Source organism: Hyperoodon ampullatus, assembly GCF_949752795.1.
Source record: "Hyperoodon ampullatus genome assembly, chromosome: 10".
Lineage (NCBI taxonomy): Eukaryota > Metazoa > Chordata > Mammalia > Artiodactyla > Ziphiidae > Hyperoodon > Hyperoodon ampullatus.
Genome location: NC_136923.1, coordinates 26,837,170 through 26,856,432, shown reverse-complemented (window position 1 = coordinate 26,856,432; position 19,263 = coordinate 26,837,170). Strand labels below are relative to the sequence as shown.

The window sequence follows — 19,263 nt, the reverse complement described above, 5'->3', positions numbered from 1 at the left end:
TTGAACTCCTTTAGGTGGAGAATTGGCTTTTATTCCACTATCATAGGTCAGGCTTAACCACAAATATCTAGGAGGGGTAGCAATTTACTTAAATTTACGCTAAGGTAGAAATGATCCATATCAGAGTCTGACAGATTCTGAAGGGCTGGAAGGGAGACAGAAAACATAATGACTCATTAAGCATTTTTTTTAGCAACAACTATGTGCTAGGTTTGCGCTGGTCCTGGGAGACGGAGGCCAGAAAAGGCTATGGGCATTGAACGTGTTCTTCTCTCTCCTGGCTCACTCCTGCTTTTCATCCTTCCTGCCTTCTTGGCTTGGTGCACCTCTTAGGTAACGTAGGCACTCAGATTCTGCAGTACAGACCCCAACACTTCAACTCCTACAGCAGAATCCTCCCTAGAACGTGACAGTCTTAGCCCCATGCTCAGACGTAAGACACTGCTATTTCTTTGGGTTTTTGTTTTTTGTTTGCGGTACGCGGGCCTCTCACCGTTGCGGCCCCTCCCGCTGCAGAGCACAGGCTCCAGACGCGCAGGCTCAGCGGCCATGGCTCACGGGCCCAGCCGCTCCGCGGCATGTGGGATCTTCCCAGACTGGGACACGAACCCGTGTCCCCTGCATCGGCAGGCGGACTCTCAACCACTGCGCCACCAGGGAAGCCCCTATTTCTTTGTTTTAATCAAACTCAGTTGAAATCAGTTTCCAAGCCTGACCCCCTCCAGGCTGGGTAGAACTTCCATCTCCATCACCATTGAGCATTTACCTCTCTGGGAGTCACTTTAGAATCCAGGAGATTTTCGTGGTACCCAGGAGATAGAGAAAGGGCACCAAACTTCCCATCCCCACGGCCCCCACCAACCTCCTCATGGGCCATGCTGGCAGCGGTCCCTCCCACTCTCAGAAGCGTTCAGCTTCTGTGGGAACACAACTCCTATGAAAGCGGAGAGCCTGGGTGTCTTCAGTCCGGCCACCCCGTTGATGTCTGGCTGCCCTGGGAGGTACTGCCACTCTGCAATGTAAGCATCCCGACATTTCTCACCCTCCGACTCTGGTCTCTTCTTGAGTCCAGCCAGCTTCTTCTTTCCCAGGGCTCTGCAAACATTTTCTGCAAAGGGCCAGATAGTAAATACTTCAGGCTTCAGAGGCCATGCTGTCTCGGTCACAGCCACTCAGCTCTGTTGTAGCACTAAAGCAGCCCTAGACAAGGCATAAATGGATGAAGGGGCCTTCATCCCCATGACCCTTTACTTGTGGACTCTCAAATTTCATTTTCACGAAATGTTCATAGGTCACAAAATTTTATTCTTCATTTGGTTTTTTAGAACTGGATTTTGAGAAACCATTCTTAGTGTTCAGGACATTGAAAAGAAACAGACGGCGGGGCCAGCTTTGGCACACGACAAGTAACTGGCCAATCCCTGCTCCGGCCTCTTGTCCTCAAAGAAACTTAACATAACCTCTTCAGTGAGTGTGGACTTTTGGAAAACAAAAGGTATTTATTGATTCATTCATTTGTTTAGCAAAGCTTTGTAGGGTGACCAGCCGTCCCAGATTGCCTGGAACTCAGGAGGTTCTCAGGATGTGGCATTTTCAGAACTACAACTTGGAAAATTCTGGGCCAGCTAGGACAGTTGATCACCCAACCTATTAAACGCCAAGCAATGACGTTTCCAGAGTGCAGAAAACAAAGTCTTTGTCTTTATGAGGCTGGGATGCTCTTCAGGAAGACAGGTGCCTTCTCCCACAACTCCTGTTCTTGCCTTTGTGTCCACGCTGTCCCCCACCCCAGGGCAGAGGATGCAAAAAGGCCTGTGAAAGGAGACCAAGGGAAAATGCTTGGGGAAAAAGCCCAAATTATCAATTCAACAGATTTTCCTAAACACAGCGAAGTAGATAGTGTTGAAAAACAAAACTCAACTGAGTAAGTTTTCAGGATCTCGTTGACTTTATTCAGTGATTCATAAGTCAAGCAGCATCCAATCTAGTAGAGAGAAAGGCAAGAGATTTTACAGGCAGAAGGGAGCGGGAACAGGGAAGTTATACTAGGCAGAAAGTAGACAGGTTATGGCAAGGTTATTTTCCCTTAGGGGATGGTAGGGGTCTATCAGGCGCGTGACCTAACTGAGCTGATCGGGCAATTCCTGATTGGCTGGTTTAAGATTCCATTTCTGAGAGAGCCGAAACTGAATTAAGTCTTGATTTGGTGAGTGGGGACTCAGCACAAGTAACTCCATTTTGGGCCTCTTGTCTTTAACAGTAGTGTTGGTTCCAAGGCTCAAAGAAAGAATGGAAAGAGTAGACAGGGGAAAGTTCTCTCTAACGCAATGTGAGTGAACCAACACCTAACCACACCCCTACCCATGTTGCAGGACGAAACCCAGGTTGGGCCATCTAGGCCTAGGAAGCCGAGCAAGGCCTCCCAGAGTGGCTCAAACCTCTTTCACACCTAGAGACTCCTCTTGTACTAGAAAATGGAAACATCCCAAAACCACATTATAAAAATTGTGGGCTATCTTACTTGTTCAATCCTATTGGTCCAACCTTGTGCTGTATTTAGACACTCAATTGGACTTCATGAGAAAAGTCTAAACTTGAGGCCCTTTGGAAATGTGAGGTCCAGGCAAAAAAACTCTCTTCTTCTCCCTCACCCACACCCTCAAACCCATTTTCCTCCATGATAGGGTTTGGTAAAGTAATACAGCCTCACCGGAGCCCCTGTGAGGCTGTTCAGGGCCTTTATTTAATTAGGAAAGTTTCCCACTCTGGGACCACATGCCAGAATGGTGAGTGATGCACAGACTGGATCTCCCTATTGGGCCCCCTTTGTCAGGCAGCTTTGTGCAGTGTACAACCTATGCCACCATACAAAGCCACCTTGAGACAACTGTCTGACGCTTCAGGAAAGAAATCAGACCATTTGTCTGAAGTTGAAGGGATAAAAGAGAGGGTGGGTGAATCAGTTGCATCAGACCTCTTCGGCCCCGTTGTGCCGTGCGTTCAGGGGAACTAGGATCCAAACTACTTGTCTGACTCCAGAGCAGTAACTTGCTCCTTAAGGAAGTGATTTCTGTCTTCCAGTCACTTGTGTTTTTGACAACTGGCTGTTTCTTGCCTATTATGTCTCCCTGTAGTTCTACTTGCAGAATGTGCCCGCAAAGGATGGGCTGAATCATGGGCTGGGAAAGCTTTGAAAGCCAGCCAGGTGGAAACTTGAAGACAAAAGGTCTTCAAGCAGATATTATTTGCAGTCTTGGGTTAAGCAGCTGCTGGGGGTAGGGGAGGACAATAAGAAGTGCACCCTAAATTAAGCTTCAAAGGGGGGGCTTCTTTAGCTTGGCGGGGGGCGGGGTGGGAAAGGAGGCCCTAGGACAAGGGCTTTTATACATCCGCCACTCCCCTCCCCAAGCTGAGAATTGTTAATCAGGTACGGGTGGTAAAGTCCCCTGAATGCAGGGCCTGACAACACTGCCTAACAGCTGGTAGTCGGGTTGCCATGTCAACAGGAAGAGACCCTATTGGGGTTTTTATTTACTCATCACCAAGTTCTCTGTCTAAGTAGCTCCTAGCTATGGGAGAAGCTAAGAAAGCTGATCTCTGACTCACAGACTGTTTTCCTAGGCAATGGAATTATTTTGACCCCAGTGGGGAAGACTGGGGTCCTGCAAAGGCACCCAGAGTATGGGAAGGAGGGGTGGGAGAGTGAGAGGGATGGAGCCTTCCCATGAAGCCTCCTGTTTTACTGACAGGGAGATTCACATTTATGGGGTGTCTATCATGTGACTGAAATTCTGCTAGAAGCTACACAGATTAGATTTTATTTCATTCTCACAGCTATCATATAGGATTGCTATTAGTGTTCCCATTTTACAGATGAGTAAAGAGAGGCTAAAGGGCCAAACAGCAGAGCAATGTTTAACTGAGGATAGGTTGACAAGATGGACTATTATGCAGCCATTTAAAAATCATCTTTTTGAAGATATTTCTTGACACATTCTCGAAAGTACACAATATAGCATGTCCATATGATAAAATATACATGATGAACAAATATCCATAGGAAAAAAAGTATGGATAATAATATTGTGGAAATCACCAAAAACCACCCAACTGAGAGCAGGCAAAGACTATGTATTCAGAGCTTGCTACACAAGGGAGTTGGCCACCATCACTTGCATGTGGCAGAGACTGAAAGGCAGGCAGAGGAATGAAAAAGCTTTGTAGTAGAAAAAAGGAGAGGCTTCAGGCATGACCAGATAGAAGGCTGTTGGCACGGGGAAGCTGGAGAAGGGCTGTCTAGGAGCGGGGCGTCCTGTGTGATTTGTTAGGGGAGCATATTTGGCTTTCTCTGATTGGTCCTAAGATCCAACTATATGCTGCCTACAAGAGATGCACTTTAAATATAAAGACACAAATAGGTTAAAATAGATGGAAAAATATATACAATGCTAACAATAGCATAAAAAGGCTAGAGTAGCCATATTAATAAAAGATGAAAAAGACTTCAAGATAAAGAATATTACCAAAGATAAAGATCAAAGGAATTTGATTTATTCAATTCATCAGGAAGACATAATAATTATAAATATGTTTATACCAGAACTTCTTAATAAATGAAGCAAAAAGAATGCAAGTTTCCCTGCATGTACAGTTTTTCTGTGGCCTCGCTGTGAGCTGAGTATATTTCCCTACACCTTGACTTTGGCCATGTGACTTGCTTTGCCCAATGGCATGAAGGTGGAAGAGGCAATGTGCCAATTCCAACCCCAGACATGAAGAGGCATAGCAGACTTCTGCTTACTTTCTCGTGTGTCTGCATTACCCAGGAGAGGAAAGTGCCCCAGCCGGCCCACTGGTCCTAATATGATGACAGACACGTAATGAAGAATTACCTGACTGACCAGCAGACTTGCAGCTTAGACCCACCCAGCCTAACCCAGAATTAGGAAGTATTATGAACAACTTTACATCAACAAATATGGCAACTAGATTTAGGGACAACCCCCTCCAAAAGTTAACAAATTCCCATTGTCTAGGACATTGAAACTGTCTACTGCAAAGAGGGATTTTTATGGAGAACACTGAGAGGCATCACCAAGGTTTCTCAGAACAATGTTTTTATATATGAATCCCGATTCAGGAGACCCTCTAAATTGGCCACACTGTGCTGGCTCAGGAAAAGTGAGAAAAAGGATGGACTATAAGCAAGTTTCCAAGTGAGTTAGGTGCTTCTTTTCTTTCCGAAAATTAAATACAGCTGCAGGAGTCCCTTCACTGTAAGTGGGGTGATCAGTGACAATCCATCCATAAAGTGCAATTATCCAACCTCTAGATAACCTAGTTGGATGCAAGGTTCTGGTAACATATACAAAAAGGTCAGAGTGCCATGGAACTTACAATATTCATGAGAAGTATTTATTGTGTTTATTTTGCAACAATAAAAATACAGTCTATTGACTGCATTGCTACTACATATCAAGTGTGATGCTAAAAAATTTTCTAAACATTGGCTTGAAAGAAACCCTATGAAGTTGATAGCATAAACTCCATTTTATAAGCCAGGAGGGCTTCCCTGGTGGCGCAGTGGTTGAGAATCTGCCTTCCAATGCAGGGGACACGGGTTCAAGCCCTGGTCTGGGAAGATCCCACATGCTGCATAGCAACTGGGCCCGTGAGCCACAGCTACTGAGCCTGCGTGTCTGGAGCCTGTGCTCCGCAGCAAGAGAGGCTGCGGCAGTGAGAGGCCCGCGCACCGTGATGAAGAGTGGCCCCCGCTCGACGCAACTAGAGAAAGCCCTCGCACAGAAATGAAGACCCAACACAGCCAAAAGAATAAATAAATAAATAAATAAATTTATATAAGCCAGGCAACTTAGGGTAATATGTCCAAAGTCACATCATGATTTAGGCCAGGTCTGATGAGTGTCAACGGCCAGATAATATCTCAGTGGTTTAGAACAGAGTCTGCAGCCAGCACCGGAATTGAATTCCAGCCCCACCCTTTCGTAGCATGGGGGAATCTCGGGCAAGTTACTTAATGTGTCAGTGGTTCATTTTCTTTATGTGTAATGGAAATAAGAATGGACCCCGTTCGGGCCCAGCCTGGCCGAGGCTCTCTGCCTCAGCAGGGGAGGGTTCTTTTTTCCCTTTGGGTTCAAGGAGGCAAATAATGAAACCAGAGCTGAGATCGACACAGCACAAGCTTTATTCAGTGGCTGAAGAATGGAGAAGTGGGAACTAAGTTCACAGATCACCTTCTCACCACGTGGGGAGAGGGATTAATTTTAAAGAGTAAAAACAAAGGGAGGAGGAGTGAGGCTAATGATGGAGAGGCATATGCATTAGTCTACTGGAGAAGGGCCAGGGCTTTTTTCTAGGGAGTGGGGTGCCACCCCCTTTTTAGCCTCTTTTGGTCCTTAATGTCTGGTCAGGGCCACCGGTAGGTGTGTCATTTAACATGCTAATACAGTAAAATCAGCATAATGAGACTGTCGTTGCCATCTTGGTCCCAGCTGGCTCCATCTGGGTTTTTTGTTTGTAGCTTCCTTTCTTATCTCTGGACCCTTTAACTTAAAGATTTATGTTAATGCCTGCCAAAGGTGGGGTTTGGTGGGTTTTGAGCCAAGACCTGGAGCAGCTCTGGCAACACACCTCCCCTTCAGATTCAAAAGGGAATTTAGGGCTTCCCTGGTGGCGCAGTGGTTGAGAGTCCGCCTGCCGATGCAGGGGACACGGGTTCGTGCCCCGGTCTGGGAAGATCCCACATGCCACGGAGCGGCTGGGCCCGTGAGCCATGGCCGCTGAGCCTGCGCGTCCGGAGCCTGTGCTCCGCAACGGGAGAGGCCGCAACAGTGAGAGGCCCTCGTACCACAAAAAAAAAAAAAAAAAGGGAATTTAGATAAAATGTTGATGAAACATGGTGAGACTTGAGCTAGAGTTTCATCTTGATTTGTGTCCCTGCGACAGAGATTTGAGCGCAAGTAGTTGAGGTGGGAAGTAGTCCCACGAATGTGGGTGCGGGAGTCAGGGAAGTGAGACAGGGAACAGGAGGCAGCCAGTGAGGGGTATGTTATGAAGCAGATCTCACTGTGGACAGTGGAGCTCAGAGCTGCTGGGGAACCATAGGACACTGTCACATGTGCCTTGGTCATCCCAGCTGTGCGGTGAGGAAGCTGGAGTGTTCACCCACAGGCTCACTGTCCAGCACTGATTGAGAACCGCTCCTGAGAGCATTAGCTTGACGGTGCTGTTGGCTTGCTCAGGGCCAAGCGTGCTCCTACAGCCAGGAAAAAACCGTCAGGCAGAGACTGCAGACACTCCTAGTCAGGATCTTTCTGTGTGTAGAGATGAGTGCAGAGGGGGGCAGGTACCAAGAGCATCCACTCCAACTTTGAATGAAGAACAGGATTCTGATCTAAAAAAGAGTGGATACATGTATATGTATAACTGATTCACTTTGCTGTACACCTAAAACTAACAGAACATTGTAAATCAACTATGCTCCAATAAAAAAAGGAACAGGATTCTGATACACAGGAAGAAGCAAAGAAAAGAGACTGGCAATTTGGTTTATTCTTTTATTTCATTAGGAGTTCAGAATATCTAGATAAACCCTTAGTCTATTTCATTTTTGAGCCAATACATTTCCTTGCTGAATATTTTAAATCAGGAGGCCTTTTCCTAGACCCCAGAGCAGAATGATCTGGTGAAGAAAAGCTGGTGATGCCTCCAGTTCACCCTTAGGTTCTTCACTCGAGGTAAAGTCAGGCAACCTGTGTTCAAATCCCCAGTGCACCCCAGACTAACCCTGGCCTAGTCACACATCCCACCAAGCCTCTGTTTCCTTATCTGTGAAATGGTAATGATGTCTGCACACCTTCTGCCTCTGAAACTGTGGGTAATAATTACTCTGATCCATTTCACCTGCCTTCACTAATCAAGGTCGTTTTAAGACTTGCATGTCCTCCAACCTGCACGGAGTCTAAACAAGATGTTTGCCTGAGTTGTTTTCCAGAAACTTGGAGTCAGCTGTGTCTAGTTCTAGCTGAGCTGGTTAAGACTGAATAGGAGCACGGACCCTCCAACTGGGCATGCGCCTGTGTCCACTCCGTGACCTTTTGACGTCAGAGGGCTAAAAACTCCACCCTCAGATCGTGCTAAGCCCCATCCATTGCCCGTGCGGAGCCCTGTAGCCTAGTTACGCCTGCGCAGAAGGAAGATTCCCGCACCTGTTTCCAATCACCTCTCCCCACGCCCCGCATGTTCCCCACGCCTCAGCCCGCCCTGCTGCTTTGTTCCTCATCCTGTAAATACTAACCCTCCCCCCACCCCACCCCTGCCTTTGTGTGAGGTGGGAGGGGTCGAGGTTTGTTCTGTGGTCTCCACAGTTGGTCGCCTTGCAAAAAACCTCTCTGCTACAAACCTCCGCGTGTCAGTATTTTGGCTTGCTGAGCATCAGGCAAAACGAACCTGGTTCAGGAGGACCTCTCTCTGAGTGCAGCATTTTTTCATAAGGCCCTACGTGTGCCACATATCCTGTGGTACAGCTAGGAACTGAAAGATAACGGAGATAAGGCCCTAGTTTGCAAAGATCTTACTATCTAACAGAGAAGACAAGTAAGCCAGGGATTATAATACAATGGAAATGGCATTCTAGCAAAGGCGATCGCCTAAGGCGAAGAGAACAACAGAAAGAAATGGCGTGGGAGAGAAAGAGCAAGTCTGAAGGTGACACAAGCTTGATCTTCGTGGTGGTCATGCAAACGACCCTTGCAGACAGACCTCTGCCACAGGGAGGGTAGCTGACTGAGGGCTGCAGCTGCTGCTACTCTGAACTCCATCCCAGCACTTAGACCAAGGCCACGCTCCACGGGCTGACTTTGGCTCAAGGATTCCTCAATGACTGTCCAGATGCTTCCACTCAGCCTTCTCTCCTTGTCTCCTTGCTTTCCAGTACAGACGGCTTTCCCAGCCTCTTCCAGCTCCCTCCCAGACTCTTTTCATTCAGGTATTTCTCCTTAAAAAAAGAATTCTGCAGTGTTTTAATTCTATCTTAGCATCTGCTTCTTGGAGGAGCCAGACTCATTGTCTGGAAGGAAAATAGGAGTAGGTTGGCAAAGAAAGTCAGAGGAAACGGCGGGAGCACAGGCAAGGAGGCAGAAGAAGCTACAAGTACAAGAAATGGAGCCGCATACAGTACCTGAGCGGGAAGGAAGGAAGGGTGTGGAGTGGGAGATGTGTTCCCGAGCTAAAGGGTACATTAGAGGGGGAAAGGGATCAGGGTCAGGTCATCAAGGACCTGTTAGGGCAGAGGCCCCCAACCTTTTTGGCACCAGGGACTGGTTTCGTGGAAGACGATGTTTCCACAGCCCGGGGTCGGGGGCGGAATGGTTCAGGCAGTAATACGAGTGATGGGGGGCGATGGGGAGCGGCAGATGAAGTTTCGCTCACTCACCCGCCGCTCGCCTCCGGCTGTGCAGCCGGTCCGAGGCCCAGGGCGTGGGGACCCCTGTGTTAGGGGATTCAGAACCTGTCCGGGTACAATGCGGGGGACGGACTATCGAGTTGTAGGAGAGTAACAAAATCAGGTCTGCATTGCCCGCAGGCAGCAAGGGAAGATGGACTGGCGGAGAGCAGGACTGGAAGGTCAGATAGAAGACGCTGCACTGATTCAGGTGAGCAATCACGAGGGCCTCACCTGGGGAGGGTAAAATGATGGAGAAGAGAAAAAAGATAGATGCAAGGGATATGCACAAGGTGACATTGTTACAACTTGATATTCTTGGACTCTGGTGAACATGGAGGGTGGCTGAAAGTGAGGAGCTGAGGGAAATACCCAGGTTTCTAGTGGGAGCAGCCTATTATATAGAAGCCTAACAGTTCACTGGAAACAAGCCAAGAAGCACACACCTGCGTTCCTTAAGCTCCATGACTTCATAACTTGCAATTCACGTGACATTTAAAAACAAGCCATTAAGTTGTCCTTCCCCAAAAGAAACCGCCCAAATCCTCAAAAGCCACTGAAATCATCTCATGTGACACACGTCGCTAGAAATGTGATTTCGTCAAATCAATAATCTGGCCAACCAGTCATGTAATGAAGAGTGCCTATGGCGTTGGAGGTACATAGAGCCCAGGTGGGGCTATGCCTCAACCATAAGAGGGCGGTGAAGTTTAAGGAGTACTTGGTATACAGGTAGAAATTGAAGTCAGGAGGCTTTAAGTGGGTAAGCCTGCTCTGAAAAGGAAGAGCAGGATGCCAATTTATGAGTTCTCTATTGCTGCTGTAGCAAAGTACCACAATCGTGGTGGCTTAAAGCAACATAAATTTATTATAACTATTAGTTCTTGAGGTCAGAGGTCCAAAATGGGCCTGACGGTTAAAATCAGGGTGTGGGCGGAGCTACATTACTTCTGGAAGCTCTAGGGGAAAATGTGTCTGTCCCTTGCCTTTACCGGCTTCTAGAACCTGCCTGATCCCTTAGCTCATGGCTGCTTCCCAGCAGGGGACTGACTCTCATCTCTCTTTTTTTTGTTTGTTTTTATGGTCATCATAGTTTGTTCTTTGACTCTGACCTTCTTGCCCCCCTCTTTGACTTATAAGGACCTTTGTGATTACATTGGGCCCATTCAGATAATCCAGGAAAATCTCCCCATCTCAAGATCCTTAAATCACATCTGCAAAGACCCTTTTGCCATTAAGTAACATATTCCAGGCTCTGAGGATTAGGATGTGGGTGCCTTTGGAGACCATTATTCTGCCCTTCTGCAGTCAGGGACTAAATCCCGGTAAAACAAGACTATTTATGGAACAGACAAGCCTTGGAACAAGATGGATAAGGAACTAAAGGTGGGGATAACTTCCAGGCAGCCAGTTATCAGTGATACTGTCAACTCCAAGATATCTCAGCTGTAGTTAAAGTTGCTGTGTTAGAAGAAAGGTTTTGGGTTTCTCTCCCTCTCTCTGTCTCTTTTCCTGCCTGTGATCTGCTTTACCAACTCAAAATTAAAAAGCTGAGACTGAGTGAGAGAGTGGCATGGACATATATACACTACCAAATGTAAAACAGATAGCTAGTGGGAAGTAGCCGTGCATAGTACAGGGAGATCAGCTCTCGGTCCTTTGTGTCCACCTAGAGGGGTGGGATAGGGAGGGTGGGAAAGAGACGCAAGACGGAGGGGACATGGGGATGTATATATATAGCTGATTCACTTTGTTATACAGTAGAAACTAACACACCATTGTAAAGCAATTATACTCCAATAAAGATGTTTAAAATTTTTTCAAATAAATAAATAAAAAGTAAAAAGCTATTTTGGGTAGAATACAAGCCCTTTAGGCAGCTGGGATATGCATAAGAAGCATTGCAGGGCCCAGAATACTATTGTCATTATTTTGAAGCTACTCCTCCCCAGAGGGAAACTGGCCTCTTCTGAGAAGGGCTGGTCTCGCCAACTGAAAGGGCTGTGGCCTCATGGGTTCGTTCCTGATCATGGGCTAAATCTGGGCTCGGTGTGGAGCCCCAGAAGCCCTTGAGGCTCCTAGCTCAGTCCCTCTCTGCCATTGAGAAGTCACCCCTCCATCTCTGATGACCTTAGGGCCCTATGTCAAACCCAAGATGTCACACACACCCTCCTCCTGACTCACGTTCGAAATAAGCAGCCGATCACCAACAGTTTGCTTGGAAGATGTAACGTTAAGGTCCACCCTGAATTTTCTCCTCTCCCAGCCTCAAGCAGAGTGTCTGGCCCTTCGATTTTCCCTGCCTCAAGAATTTTCTGTCATTTATGACAGCATAACTCAACAGTGAGATGATGCCAGAGATCACGGATTGTCATAGGTCAAATTCTCCAGAAGCAAACCCTGAGACAAAGGTTCATTTGCAAGTGATGTACTAAGGAAGAGCTCCCAGGAGCATTGGAGGAGGGAACAGGGAAAGCAAGAACGAGAAAAAGTTATAACTAGGCTGAAGTATCGAGCAAAAGTGCAGCCTCAGCCTGATCTGTTGGGGGAGCTCTAGAGGGCAGGTTACACCTCAGAGTCTGTCCTGCCGAAAGCAAGGGAGCTGAGCTTCTCTAACCCTGTGCTGGTCAGTCATTGGCTATGGGTCTTCCAGGTCTGCACATCCCCTGAGATAAACAGTGCCCGGCACAGAGGATGTACTCAGGAAAATATTTGTTGAAAACATTGGTTAATTTTAGAATTATTGTCATTGGCTTTTTATTGTTGTTGCAACAATAAATAAGACATATAGTATGTGAAACACCCAGTACAGTCCCTGGTCCATCCAGGCCACCTGAGAAGGGGGTGTGCACCCTGACTCCGCGTGTGACTGGGAGCATGTGCACTGCCTGTGTGCCCAAGGCATAATCTCCAGCAAAGGCTTTGTTTTTATGCAAATATATAAAGCAGAGGCTGCCACTGCAAAACCATCACGAATATTTTTACTGTCATTTCTCTGCAGCTAAACACAGGTGTGACAATGAAGGGAAAGGGTACAAAACTAGGTATTTTACACTGGAATTGACCTGAAAAAGAAGAGGGTGACCAAAACAGGGGGGAGAGGACAGGAAACCCTGGAAATAAGTGTGGCCTGTTTAACCTGAGACTCAATGATTGCTTGTCAATTGCCTTGAAAATGGAGTCCAGCCCTGAAATTAGACAACCTGAGTTGAAAAGATAGCTCCCACATTTAATATGTCAGTGGCCTTGGGTGAGTGGCTTAAATTCTGTAGGTCTCAGGTCTCAGTTTAAAATGTGAATAATAATTGTACCCTCTTCCCAGGATTATTCTAAGGAATGAATGAGTCAGTGAATGAAGAAATGCCTTTACCATGCCTCACAAAGAGTACTCAATCGTTATTTTTGTTGTTGTTGTTGTTACTTGGCTTTTAGTGCCTTCAGATTCATCCCTCTGTCCAAATCATCTTTTCACTCGCTTAATTAATGTTTCCTGATTGCTAAGTGCCCTGTCAGTGCACTTTTGTTTCTTTCTGCATTCTCTCACTCCTCTAATTATAAAGTGTTTGAATCTTGCCTTTGGAACTCAGGGAAGGTCTAGGAGGCTGAAACCATTTTCCTACAAGCAAGAAATGGGGGCCACAGAAAGGCCTTTGTACTTGGAAGTGCCCCGCGGGGTCCTGCACAGTTTCATTATTAGACAACCCAGGATCAGAGGAGCTAAACTACCCACACAGTCAGGCAGTAGAGCTGGAGTTTGAACCCAGGCAGGCAGGGTCTAGAGCGCTTCTGCTTCATCACAAGGGGGGATGATGCCCGCACTCCTCCAGGGCTTTGCCAGCGGTTTGGTTGACTTCCACTATGTGACAGCAAGTCGCCAACCAGCCTCTAAGCCTGAAGTTCAGGAACCCCTCAGCACTCAACAAACCCAGCAAATATGGAGGGCTTTCAGGGGATAACAAACTTGTGACAAATCTAACTGCATGCTGGAAGCTGCATGATTGCTTGTGATTGGCCCAGGATGAATGGCTCTGCTTGTTTTCATTTCAGAAGTATCACTTCTTGTCTGTGACACATGGCCCTAGAGAATACATATTCCTTCCCCCAGAAAATCAGTAAAAACTAATTTCCAAAATATTTCCAGCAATTCTCCAACACACAGCCTCAGCCAAATGCAATTAAATTCCACCTTTCTTAAAGGTGAGTCTTTTTATCAGTGTGAGCAATAGACTCATGTTTCATTTCAAATTCCCAAACATTGAGGCAATTGATCTTGGTAAATGTAAAGATGAATGTTTCTGAAGAGTCTACATGGAGGGGGACATATCCAGGCAATTACAAGTAACATCCAATAAAGAAACATAATAAATATTTAATAAGTTGAAGGAATTACTAACATAGGAGAAGAGTTAGATCAGAACATGTATATGTATGTGTGGAGAGACAGACACACAGACAGGGAAATTACTACTTCACTACTCTCTCAATTTATATTTTTATTAGGACAAAGTCGAGTCCAGTCCTAGCCCCAGAGTTTGTACCTGTCTTCCTAGTCCCTTCTGTTAAAACCTTAAAATTCAGGTATATGATGAGAAATAACGATGGAACACCTGAATTTTCATGAGAAACTTGGCCTTAGGAGCTGGCAATGTGTTATCAAGAAGGAAGAAATCCATTCTAGAATATCTAGGGAACAGAAATGGGGAGGCAAAATCAGGTTAGACTTGATGTTTATACCCTCTGAAGTGTACAACACAGAACTTAACTACAGGTAGGCCTTCAAAAAAGTTTAAAATTCTTTTTATATTGAGAAAATAATCTTCATCTAGAGCTTCTGCCTAAATTCTGTCATAAACCAACCCTGTATTTAAAAAAAAAAAAAAAAGACCACTGTATCATAGTGAGGTTTTAAGAATCCAATGGGCTAATGTGTATAAGATCCTGGCTATTCTCTTAGTGAAGAAATAAGCCCTTGGGCCCCCAGGGCCCCCGGGGCTCACATGTCTCTCATTTTCAAGCTCTCAGATGCCTGTCACACGATCATTCAGACATTGGATTAAAGTTCCAGCCCTGCCTCTTACCAGCTGTGTGACCTTGGGCAAGCAACTTCACCTCTCTGAGCTCAATTGCTTCATCTGTAAATGGGGATAATAGTAATGCTTCCTACTTTATGGATTTGTTAACGTTAAGAAGAGGTGTATACAGTTCTTCCCACAAGTCTGGACTAGCTAAGTGTTCCAGGTGTGTTAACTATTATTTGTTTGTTTGTTTTGTGGTACGCGGGCCTCTCACTGTTGTGGCCTCTCCCGTTGCGGAGCACAGGCTCCGGACGCGCAGGCTCAGCGGCCATGGCTCACGGGCCCAGCCGCTCCGCGGCATGTGGGATCTTCCTGGACCGGGGCACAAACCCGTGTCCCCTGCATCGGCAGGTGGACTCTCAACCACTGCACCACCAGGGAAGCCCAACATGTGTATTTTATACCTAGAGCACAACCCAGTTTGGACCAACCGCATATCAAGTGTTCAAGAGCCACATGTGTCTCGTGGCTATCACAGTGGACAGCTCAGCTTTTTTTTTTTTTTTTTTTTTGGCTTCATTGGGTCTTCGTTGCAGTGCACGGGCTTTCTCTAGTTGCGGCGAGCGGGGGCTACTCTTCGTTGCGGTGCATGGGCTTCTTATTATGGTGTCTTCTCTTGTTGCGGAGCATGGGCTCTAGGCGTGCAGGCTTCAGTAGCTGTGGCTCGAAGGCTCTAGAGCACAGGCTCATTAGTTATGGTGCACGGGCTTAGTTGCTCCGTGGCATGTGAGATCTTCCCAGATGAGCGCTCGAACCCCTGTCCCCTGGATTGGCAGGTGGATTCTTAAGCACTGTGCCACCAGGGAAGCCCCTGGACAGCTCAGCTTGAAGCAGTAAACTCTCTGAGGGCACAGAACACAACAGCTTTACTGCTCTATCCACAGCACCAGACTGCGTGGCTCACAGTGAAAGCCAAATAAGTATTTGGTGTTTAAACAAACAAACAAAAAAGGAATACTTGTACAGAAGAAGAAATGCAAGCCCAGAGGGAGGAAGTGATTGGCCCCAAGGATTAATTAATAGCAAACCACTGCTAGCTCCCAACTGAAGCCATACAGCCTCAGTGCCTCCCGGAAACTGTAGGCATCACTCAGGCCAATCTTCCCCTCTGGGTACATATATGCTCCCCAAGGTCAGCCCAAAGCATTTTTCTCTAAAACTTGACCTTGAAAGGCAGGAAACATTTTGTGAGAAAACTTTTCTTTCTATTCCCTTGTAAATCCTACAGATAAGTATTATGTAAGCGGCATTAACGTGCGAGGCACTGACTGCTGGGGATGGTATTTTGAAGTCCTCTGTACAGCTATTATATGATCAGTGGAGGTTTCCTTCAGGATTCAGCCTTCAGTTTCTCCAGGCAAAGCTGCAAAGTGAGTCAGAGTTAGCACCCCATCCCCAGGCTGGTTGTGGAGGTTAGGACCTGTGGGAGTGAGTGAGACGTGGCACAGAACATGGTCAGCATAGCTCACCTCACCTTTATTTATCCTAACCTTTATAATCCTAACCTTTATTTCTCCCCTCCAAAAATCAGAATTAGGGTCGTCATAAGACAAATCTCCCTCCCTCAGAAGATTTCATTGTAAATGAAGGGAGAGTAATCACCAAAAAAAAGAGTGGAGATGCAGAAAATACAGGCTCATTTATAAGTAGAACAAAGAGAGTTACATGATATCACAATATGATCCTATTTTCATTGTAAAATTCACACTTCATCTATTTACATTATAAGAAAGAGCACCAGAAGATTATTTTTCAAAATACTATAGTTATCATTAGGTAGTAAAAGTATGAATGATTTTTATTTTGTCTACTCTTGGGTGATCTACCATTTTGAATTTTCTTCAGTGGGTATGTATTTGTGTAAGAATGAAACAAGTGAAAATCTAAAGTAAATAAGTTTATGCACACATATATACATTCATATATGATCCCAAATGTTCCAACAATATTTAGGTGCTAATTATTATTATTATTATTTTTTTTTTTTTTGCGGTACGTGGGCCTCTCACTGCTGTGGCCTCTCCCGTTGTGGAGCACAGGCTTCGGACGCGCAGGCTCAGCGGCCATGGCTCACGGGCACAGCCGCTCCGCGGCATGTGAGATCTTCCCGGACCGGGGCATGAACCCGTGTCCCCTGCATCGGCAGGCGGACTCTCAACCACTGCGCCACCAGGGAAGCCCAGTGCTAATTATTTTTGAAGGTTCCCATGAAACCCAGTTTTTAGCTTTTAAGTAAACGACTTTGCCCCTCTCATGCTCACATTAGGCCTAGAGACAGAAAGCCAACTCTCAGTGCCGTCAAAGGACCTTAAGAATGTAGCCTCCCTCAGGGTGCAAACAAACCAGCACACACCTACAGGCTGCCTGGGTGTGAGAGGCCTTTTCAAGGACCAGGGTGTGGGGGTCGTAGGGTGGTTCTGAGATCTGGCACAGCTATCAGCAAGCTTGCAAGGCAGGAATTCAAGTTCGTTAACTACGAAACAGGGGAGTCTCCCATCTTTCTTCTGATTTGGTGATGATTAATTCAAAGAACCAGTGCCCCCTCTCTGCTGAGAGAAGAGCTCAGGTTGGAGATCAAGGCGCACAGAGAAGGAGTGGGGTTTTTTGTTTTTTATTTATCTATTTTTGGCTGTGTTGGGTCTTCGTTGCTGTGCACGGGCTTTCTCTAGTTGCGGCGAGTGGGGGCTACTCTTCATTGTGGTGCACAGGCTTCTCACTGTGGTGGCTTCTCTTGTTGCAGAGCACGGACTCTAGACACGCAGGCTCAGTAGTTGTGGCACGTGGTCTCAGTAGTTGTGGCTTGCAGGCTCTAGAGCGCAGGCTCAGTAGCTGTGGTGCACAGGCTTAGTTGCTCCGTGGCATGTGGGATCCTTCCGGACCAGGGCTCGAATCCATGTACCCTGCATTGGCAGGCGGACTCTTAACCACTGCGCCACCAGGGAAGCCCAGAGAAGGAGTGTTTTGAAACATGCTCAGGGTTTCATGTCCCTTACCTGGAGACTACCTCCTCAGACAGAACTCTGAGACCAGTGGTTCTCAAGCAGGTAGATTGTGCCCCCTGGGAGCCATTTGACAATGTCTGAAGACACTGAGTTGTTACCACCACTGGTGGGTGGTGGGTATTGCTGACATTTAGTGGGTGAGGCCAGGGCTGCTGCTAAACATCCTAGAATGCACAGGAAAGCCCCCAACAACGAAGAATTATGCAGCCCCTAATGTCAATGGTGCCACAATTGAGAAACCCTCTCTTAGACAACGAAGGACATTATTTGAATGGTTTGAAGGAAGGCATGAGTTTTTGCTGAAATGCGTCAAAGCAGCAATGGCTGTATCCTCTGTGACCTGCCGGCCAAAGAAGGATTTGGGCTTGGCTATTTTTAGGAATTATTGGAATGTTCTGAGTATCTTTTTTTTTTTTTTTGCGGTACGCGGGCCTCTCACTGCTGTGGCCTCTCTTGTTGCGGAGCACAGGGTCTGGACGCGCAGGCTCAGCGGCCATGGCTCACGGGCCCAGCCGCTCCACGACATGTGGGATCTTCCCGGACCGGGGCACAAACCCGTGTCCCCTGCATCGGCAGGCGGACTCTCAACCACTGCGCCACCAGCGAAGCCCCTGAGTATCTTGATTGTATCACTATCAGTGAGCACTGGCCTTAAGAAGGACAGGCATGGAAAATGGACTTAATTCCACATGCCAGCCCCAGTCTAGTGGCAGGGACTGCCATGTTGGGTTCTCCGGAAGCAAACCCTGAAACCTTGAGAGTCTGGAGTATGAGGTGTTTATTAGGGATCAACACCTATGAAGAGAAGGGCAAAGAAGCAGTACTGGGTACAGGGAGAAAACAAAGCACAAAGCAAGGCTGGCAAAGCATCAGCCAACTTCAGGTTGTAGATGAGCAGGGCTCTGGAGCTGGCATTTTCCATCAGAGTTGTTCAACAGTGCCCTGGAATGGCTGGGCCTTTATGACCACCATTCCCCACACCCCACGCCCCAGCCTCAGCCACCTACCTGGCTCAGTCACTAGGTGAAGGCTGCCCTGGGAAGCCTTCCAGGCAGGGGACACTCTGCAGCTGAAGCTGACCTCAAAGATGCTAATAGCTAGAGCGTCTGCTGACCATACTCCTTGCAGCTGGACAGCAAATATTTCCTTGAAAGGGCATCTGGATGCCGCAACTCCGTGTCTGCCGCAGGGTGCGTACACACTCAACAAAAAGGCGGTGCTGCAATCCATTAGCAATGTCTGTCATGGTCCATGTGCAGAACAGCAGCATCTGTGCCAGATATTTGGCAACCCTGCATTAGTAACAGGGACAATGGGTAAGGCCTATAATTGCAATATCATGATGATAGCCCAAAATAGACTGGATCTGAAAGAAAACCCAAAAGCGTACAAGTCAAAAGGGGAATGCAACCTGCCTGCCGTGTGGTTAACTATCAATTTGCCCAGATTGAAAATGGAAACATTCCTCTGGTTTCTGATAAGCAATCTCACCTTCCTTTGTTTATTCCATATTCACTTATTAAGTACCCACTATGTGCCATGCATGGAGCTTGATGCTGGAACACAACAGTGGAGAGCAAGCCATAAGTAATGGATGATTTTAACCCCTACGTCATCAGGCTTGCACTTCTTGCCTGCTGGATTTGGCTTTAGCCAGTTAATTGTTTGTGCCATCAGCCCATGGGTTTCTTCAGTCTCTATAGCCTGAGCTAGGAGAGCCCAG

General features: G+C 46.9%; 1 protein-coding gene across 1 annotated transcript in view; it reads right to left on the bottom strand.

The window, feature by feature from the left end:
* Positions 1-866: 866 nt before the first annotated feature.
* Positions 867-19,263, bottom strand: part of LOC307058873 (uncharacterized protein) — a gene marked incomplete at both ends in the record, with an annotated part of 77,913 nt that continues 59,516 nt past the window's right edge. Inside the window, 4 exon segments of the mRNA XM_079712580.1 lie at positions 867-1,108; positions 2,975-3,212; positions 7,198-7,276; positions 9,451-9,697. Of these exon segments, the coding sequence (XP_079568706.1) occupies positions 867-1,108; positions 2,975-3,212; positions 7,198-7,276; positions 9,451-9,697 (806 nt within the window).